The sequence below is a fragment of the Apaloderma vittatum genome, unplaced genomic scaffold (genome assembly GCF_000703405.1).
Source record: "Apaloderma vittatum isolate BGI_N311 unplaced genomic scaffold, ASM70340v1 scaffold20290, whole genome shotgun sequence".
Classification (NCBI taxonomy): domain Eukaryota; kingdom Metazoa; phylum Chordata; class Aves; order Trogoniformes; family Trogonidae; genus Apaloderma; species Apaloderma vittatum.
The window spans coordinates 11,232-19,480 of record NW_009695263.1 but is presented as its reverse complement, the minus strand read 5'-3'; the positions used below and the strand labels follow the sequence as shown (position 1 = coordinate 19,480).

General features: G+C 45.0%; 1 protein-coding gene across 1 annotated transcript; it reads right to left on the bottom strand.

The window, feature by feature from the left end:
- Positions 1–1,709: 1,709 nt before the first annotated feature.
- Positions 1,710–7,597, bottom strand: FAM219A (family with sequence similarity 219, member A; the record flags this gene model as incomplete). The annotated part of the gene is made up of 4 exons (XM_009870809.1): positions 1,710–1,865; positions 3,037–3,091; positions 3,452–3,532; positions 7,495–7,597. Coding segments are annotated over 4 exons (395 nt in total), but the record flags the coding sequence as incomplete, so codon positions are not given.
- Between the last annotated feature and the right edge of the window lie 652 nt (positions 7,598–8,249).

Here is an 8,249-nt window from a genome sequence, read left to right as displayed (position 1 = left end):
ACCAGCTAGTGAACAATAAAGCCAAGGAATCTTGCATGCCTGCTCATTTGCTCATGTTGTGGATGGTATCGTGCTTTGCACTGCACAGAGTGAAACCCCAGGATGTGAAATGAATTTCCTCCTAATCACAAAGATGACTTGTTAAAGAGTCAGCTCACTTCATGCCGATTTCTGAGGGGACGGAGCCAGGATCGAGCTCAGGTTCTGCCTTGTGACTAAGGGACTCTGATGCGAAGCTTGGAATTGACCTTGCTTTTTCTGATCCCCAGGCTATAAAGCAATGATGACCCAAAGCAGCCTGTCTTTCCTCCTGGCAGGGAAGAAAAACACAGAGTCATGCCTGTGGCAAAAGATGTCAACACTGAGAAAAAAGCCAGTCCATACCTCACCAGAGCCCCACATATGCTGAAGCCAGCAGCATAAGACCGGCCAGGGAGAGGACTGGTTTCCTAATTCCAGAAATGATTTTGCGTTCAAAACAATCTGCTGGAGAGCCAGCAATTCAGTCCAGCAGCCTAGTGTAATGTCAGCTTTCCTGACTATTCCAGCACCAAATGAACACAACTGCTCCTGACATGGGACAGCTCTAACACAGATCATGCCTGGTTCACAAGTGGGCAGAGACTGGCTAAACAGTAGTTTCCTCTCCTGCTTTTTTTTTTTCAGCTGAAGCTGTTCATAATCCTGCTGTTTCTGAAAACTTCCCTACGGTCTGACACCACTGCACAGATGCCTTCAGCATTAGCAAATCTTTTCCACAGGCCCCAGGAGATGCAGTATCAAGAGAATATCAACAGCTGAGCACTGTAAAAATGTGCCTTCTTCAACGAGTTTTTCTGGCACTGGATTTCAGACTGTACAGCTCTAGTTCTGTCTCATGCAGGACTCATGTTTCCTTAGCTGAACAAAGTTTAAGATTTTTAGAAGCAAATGAGTCTCACAGGAATTAAGCATAGGCTGAAGTCAGTATACTTGAGTGGACTGAACCCAGGAGTATGGTGTTTTTGGGCAAGGACTGAATCCCTGAAGAGCATGGATGGATTGTAGATGAAATCTGATGTGTTTGGTGATAATTTAACGTGGAGCAAAGGATAGATTGCATTGGCTATGTGACACAACAGCTCTAGCTAGTACTGACTCACAGTGAAAGGCTACCTATTTGTCCTCCTTGCAAGTGAATGAATTGTGCCATGCTAGTCCTGGCTAGCCTTGCCATAAGAAAGGATGCCCTGCTCCGTTCCCAGTCCTATGCCCCAGTTACATTATTGTTTTGGTTATGCAAATGAAACAGGTTTAGTGAATGAATTAAGAACTGACCTCCTCTCACAAGGTAAACCTCCTTGATCTCACAGAAGGATTGGTTTTGGTGGGCAGAATTACCCGCAGCCCCCCCTAACCCTTCCCATTCTGAAATAGACACCTTACAAAATATCCCCAGTGCCTACATAAACCAAGGAGGTATCTCTGGACCCCTCTGCATTCACTCTCCAGACCAGTCAGTTCTGCCAGACATGGCCTGGCACTTTGAGCAACTTCTATTTTGTTTAATCATAGTTTAAAATAACTTATCAACCAATCATAAAATGAATTTTTTGGTTTCTCCTGGCTCCATGAACACAAAGAGGTGCACGTCCTACCATAGGAGGAAGCAATGGCTGTTAAGTTTTACAGTTATAGTGGAAAGCACTGATCACAGCCTGCCGGCCTCACTACTGGATGTGACAGGCGGTGGAGGAGGTGGCTTGGCAACACATGCAGGTAGGGTTGACCGATTTAGGGGGGATTAGGTCGAGGTCCTCGTCATCTGGGATCTCATCTAACCGGTAGCCATCCTTTAGCAGCTGAATGTTCAAGTCTTGGTTGATCTGCTACAGACAAAGAGACAAACAGTCACACATCTGAGACTTAGTTCTGATGGTTCAAAACCGAAAGAGCTCCTGGAATATATTTCCCCACCATTAGCAGCTGCCCCACCAGTGATAAGAGTCTTGATTTCTGACCACAGGTGAGGGCTGCCTTCTGTTCTAGCTTCTTCCAGAACAGGAATATCCAAAGTGTTTACTCCAGAGTAGCAAGCTGATACACTATTTTACTCTGGAATAATCTTTCCATGAAGACAAGCCCTCATTTAAATAGCACAACAATAACATTAATAAACCAACTGGCAGCTGAGCAGGCCCTCCTTTCAGTCTGGGGCAGGTGAAAGGCAGTAAAGCCTCTTAGCTCTTTGTAACCTCAGATTCAAACTTAGATCTGGGTGAGTAACATTTCGTTATGGCCCAGATCATTTAATATGGTCCTTGCTCTTGGCCATTTCTCTTGTTTCAGTCATATTTTGCCCAAGGAAAGGGTACAAGGAGGAAGAATTCCCAGCGGCTTGTGCACTGAATGGCTGTTCAGCACTGTGGATATAAAATCAGATCCCACAGAAGGAGCAGCCAGAGGCTGAGCAACTAGTTCAGGAGTCAGTTTGGGAATACACTCAGAAACAATGCAGAGGTAGTAACAAGGCTGAGCTTCCTGCCTTTTCTCTTTGAAAGGGCAAGAATTCATATTTGCAAGTCCTCCCCGGAATTTCTGCCTGCTCCAAGTAAACACACACAGGGTGACCTTGACCACACCAAGAAGTGAAAATCACAGCACACCCTCAAATCCTTTATTTCTGTCCTTGGAAAGCACATGGTTGCTGAGCTGGCGTGACAGACAAGTTCATGCTTTTGCACCACACAGGCTAATACTGTAGGACTAAGCAGAACTGGGAAAAGCTTGAGTGAAGCCAAAGGTAGCTGTGAAAAGAGCCTACAGGCAGATAAGATCTCTATGCCACGGCAATGTGGGGACAGAGCCGACTGGATCACCAGGGAAGAAAGAAACATAATGCAGTTTCTGCCACGGCCCCTTCAGACTCACAGAATCTACACCACTGGTAAATTTGCTGTGTAGCCATTTCTGGCAATACAAGGCCACTCTGAACCCTTTCTGGCTGCTCTACTATTAGCATTCATGGCCAGGATGGTAAGAGAGAGTATAACTCACCTCAGCTGATGAGTATCCCGAGGAGGAGTATCTGGACATGTCAAAGTCATCATCACTGCAGGGAAGGACAAGAAGAAAAGCAAAGAAGGAAACAGTTAGAGAGCCCTGTATTTCCTGGTTAGTCGTATCTTCCTTGTGCTGTGAAGCTCTCCTTGAGGCACAGAGAAGTTACACAAAGGGACCCTGGAGAGCAACTTTCCCCTGTGACCCTCAGACCTCCCCACTATAGTGCTCTATACTCACATCTCGTCCTACTTGTTTACACAGACAGAACAGTTACGGCATGTGCCAAAGGGCACAGCAAGGAAGAGTGTGAGTGGTCAGCAAGAGAAGTTTTTTTAGCTTCAGTGCTGCACTCTGCCATGAAAACTCACTTGCACCACAATGTATATGATGTTATTAACACTTTGCATACCTGTCCGTATCCAGGGCTACCAGTGGCTTTTCATCTGGACTCTGGTCTAATGACGAATAGCCTTTATTGGGAACGACGAGCCTGAAATTAAATGTTATCCATTAACCACACAGTAAAGCTCAGTACTACACATAGTCTAAGGCAAGGCTATGTGATAGTTAGGCTTTTCCTGTCTCAATTTCTTGCAAGACCTCCTTTATTGGTGAAGATGTTTAAAGGGGTGTAATTCAGAGGAACTGAGCTGTGTCTCTGGTAGCTTAGAGCAGTTTCACATGGATGAATGCTGGACATGCCTTGGGAACAAGCTCCTCCGTGGATGAAAAAAATGTTGGGACACTCCATGGTGAACCTGTTCAGCTAGCACTGTTTGTCATATCACATTTCTCATTTTTGTGTTGCTTTTGTTTTCCCTAGCAGCAAGTACAACTCCAGCAATAAGTGAACAAAGGCTTAGTGCTCCTACTATTCTATTATTGAAAATCAGGGAATTGGTCTTTCTGCATGCGTCCTTACACAGCCTCCCCAGCACAACACTTCTAAGGTCTCAGTCCTAACTTTAGTAATATGAGATATATGAGCTGGAGGGTGCAGTGTAAGAACCCAGTCAGACAAGGACTTTTTAAATCCCACTATTTTAATAATGACTTACACTTCATCCGAAGTGTTACAAAGGCTGATGATGACTTTGCACCTTCAATTGCTTTGAGACTTTAGGAAATGGAATACAGGCTTCATAGCTTCTAGTATAAGGAAAATGCATTAATACAATGGTATCTAGTTCACAACAGAGTTCTTTCATCCACAAAACTGCACAAAGACTTTGGTTCATATTTAAAATAAGATCAACCAAATTTTGCAAATGGAGTAAGATTCTATGTTCAGGAGGTAGGAACTGTAAGAGTGATGAAAATCTGCCCATTCAGTCGGTTAACTCTGATTTTCTTCCAGATGAAGAACTGGTCTTTAACACACAATGATGCACAACAAAGCTTCACTGAGAGTTTAGGAAATATAAATCTAAAGATGCTAATCCATCTCATCCATGCTCCAACTGCTCTCTATACACTCAAAATGTTTTTCTGTTTCTGCTCAGAAAATTTCAGGAAGTCAATACAATTCTAGCAATACAGAAGCCTGACAGGCACTGAAGATGGACAGGCTCAGGGAGAGTAAAATATATCAAATGTTATCACGATGCAGATACATAGGTTCATGACTAGATGTATTTTCTTACGGTGTTCATTGGAATGCAAGATTAACAAAATTAATTTTACAAATGATGCTGAATTTCCAGCCTCCTGCAGAGAATTGCAGAAAATGGGATTCACTTGCTAAATTCAATACCCCCTCTCACAGCACTGAGATGGTCCTTCCGCTCCTGAAGCTTGGTCTGGTAGCAGCACCATAGCCATACAGGTACCAGAAGTACTAATGTTCATTCTCACTCTCTGGTTTTCAAGACACTGCCTCATATATACTCACTGATGGTTGTTAGTGTATCATGAGTGAACAAAGCACTATCAGGGGATCTAGGAGAAGAGCCCTTTGTGGTGATATTTACTTGATTAAAAAAGAATGGTTACATCTTTTTCTTGAGAAATGTCTTTTTTTTTCAATAACACAGAACTTGAGTTTTTCTGCAACAGACAAAAACTGTGATAATGTGTCTGTCCCTGACTCTTTTGCATCCTGATTGTCCTCATTTTTGTTTCCTCCTGTCCCTGGAACAAAATCAGGTAGCAGTCGCAGCATCTTTCATCCACAGCTGTTCCAGCACGAGCTTCTTGTCTTGATGTTTTTGCTCACTTAATACGAAGCATATTATGATACAAAGTTCAGGTTATCCGCAGAGCAGACTGCAATATCTGGCAATGCCCAAGGGGTGCGGATGATGTTGTGGGCTCTCCCTGTGATCACAGCAAACGTGTCTAAGGCTGTCTGTGTCCCTGCCCCAGGAGAAGACAACCTGGTAGTAAGGGCTGGATGTCAGAAATTCATACAGGTAATATAGAAGAACAGAAGCCTTGGGGAAGGAGGAGAAGGAGGAGTAAAGACTTGGAGAGGCAATGTGGTTTGCCTGAATGAAGGAAAACACATACATCAAGAACAGCAGAACTGTTAAAAAGGGGGAAATGGCTTTAGCTTATTCTCCTCCTGAAGAGACCAGAGGAAGCCAACAGCTCAGACTTAAACCATAACCTGGATGTTTTGCAGTGTATCCCACTGGAGTATCTCCCATTATACTGCAACCATTACACCATTTAAAGAAGCTGCTTGAACAACCCTGTGGCATTTCTGCCCTCCTGGGGTTGCCCTGTCTGTGGCAAGACAGACTGAACCACTCTGAGGTATTATTAGGGCTGTGGTCACGGTGCAGCTTGGTTGCCAGACAGGCAGGAAAGCTGGGGGATGAATGGACTTCGGGAGGGGAAACCCTGTGCCAGATACCTCCCAGCCACATTGGAACTACAGAGCCTGGCTATATTTGCTACCAAAGCAATGGCTGCAAACCTCTGTTTTGCAGATCCCAAGGGATGCTTCTAAAAGCTGTGTGAAAGGTAACTAAGAAATGCAAGTCTACTGCCAGCAGGTTATGTTTGGCCATGGAGGGGTCTACACGTCCTCTGAACAGTACTCGGATGTCCACAAACAGAATAAAACTGAGCTGTCTGTTTGAAAGCTTTTGTCAATTGGTGTCACTGCTCTGCTCTTCCCCACTCAGATCACCCCTCTTTCCATTGGCAGCTTGGAACCAATAACCTCTCATAGTGGAAGTCATGAATTTTACAGGTAGGCACCTGCACTTATCCCATCTTCCCTCTCTTACCACCTTCCGCTGCTAATTCCAGCATTTCTAAATCTCTCAGGCAGCAATCTGGTACCATTCCTGTTGGGAAGCTAGCACCCAGCCTAGTGCCAAAAGAAACCAAGTCTTTTGAGCTTGTACTATCAAGACAAGGAAGAACAGTAGGTGTGGAAAACCCAGCTGAGAGTATTTGCTGAATTTCTTGCTGCCACAAAGGGCCTAGCTCCTTCATACAGTCTCAACAACCAAACACAGAGCAAGGACCAACGCAGCATATTCTACCAATACTGCAGGGGCTTACAAATAAAACTTGACAAAGTCATGGCATGATTTATGACTCCTATTTGGGGTCTGAGGAATTAATGTGAACAAGAAACCTCATCTGTCAGATGTCCTGCACACAGAGATGCTCTGACCTGCAGTTCCTCTTCTACTTAATATATGGTAATCCATGCAACTTTCCCATTCACCAGTATTCACATAGATTCTTCCGTCATTTTAAGTGAGGTCCTCCACTAAGAACTGACATCTTTCATATGCAATCCCATGGGCTCAGGGGGGTTCCTGCCTCCTGAATGTAGGTAATACATTGGTGTACTGAAGCCTGCATGGAAAAAAAGTAGAAATACTCTAAAACAAACTATTCACCTAGGAATGTCTTTGCTTACGGCAGATTCTAGCACTCTCTGACAGTGTCACACAGAGCTCCAGGAAAATATGACTGTGCTGTTCAAAGTGTGGAGGAGGCATATAGCAAAGTGCATAGACATAGATATTTACAAGCCTTCATTAAGTCAGCCAGTATGGGGAACGGCTCATCATCAAAAAGGAGCAGAGTAACTACTGTGATAAAAGCAGTCAAGGCTCTAACACTCTGTCTGTGTTACATGAAGCAGCATCACACCTCTCCCACTCATATGTTTATGTGATACATGAGGTCACCCAGAACATGCAAGTCAGCCCTATCAAACCCCTGATTTTGACCAGGCTAGGCTGCCTCTGCCTCCTGCAGGCTGCAGTGTCCCTGGTCCTGGGCTCAGCTGTCCCTGCATTTCCCCAGGGGATGAGATGCAACATAGCACAGAGCATTTGGGCTTGTCAGCTCCAGGAAGGGCAATCACTCTCCTACAGGCACGTTTGGCAGTAGGTGAAAGGCAATGAACATTGCCCTTGCCCACCCTACTGCCAGCAGGGATTGCAGCTTAGAGCACAGCTGAGAGCTTTTCCAGTCCTTTACCTTGTTCGTGCCATCACGTTGTTCTTCTTGGGCTGCTGGTTAACTGGGCTTCCCATGCTGCCATTCTTCAGCGAGCCCTTCCGAGCCAGCTCTCTCTGCTTCTCTGCATATGGGACATAAAGGAGAAAACCAAAATTAGGGCAACAGCCTAGGTGGCCACGATACAGCTTCAGAAACCCAGATCTGATAGAGAAGAAAGGCACAGAAGAATTAACAACCAAGGCCGTGAGCTCTCCAGCTCCCCAGAAGGGATACTGCAAAGGCTGGACGAGCTGTGTCCCATCACCTCCAATGTGGCTAAAACTGATGTACCTTGACTCAGAGCAGCTTGCTGACAACATCACACTAGAGATGGTCACAGAGCTTCTGGATGAGACCCAGCTGAGGCAGAGAAAGAGCACAGACCTTGTCTCCATCTGCACCTGGCTGCTGTATGGACCCTAAGACCGTACTTTGTGCCGGGAAAGGGAATTTATCTTTCTTCCTCTTCTCCTCCTCCTGAGGCTGCTGCTGAGGGGCTTAGTGAGGATAGAAATGGGACTCCGTCAAAGCACCATTATTTAGTGTTAGTCCAGCCTAGCTTGACACCAGGCCTGAGTTATTACTCTTACCCTAGACAGCAACTCACCAGACTAACACACCCTACAGCAGAAAGTGTTGCTGCCTTCTCTGTTTCTCCTTCTTGCAATCTGCTATTGTCTCCTGTGTGTCTTTTCCTTCTATCTCACATTGATTGAGAGCTTGCTTCTTTAAAA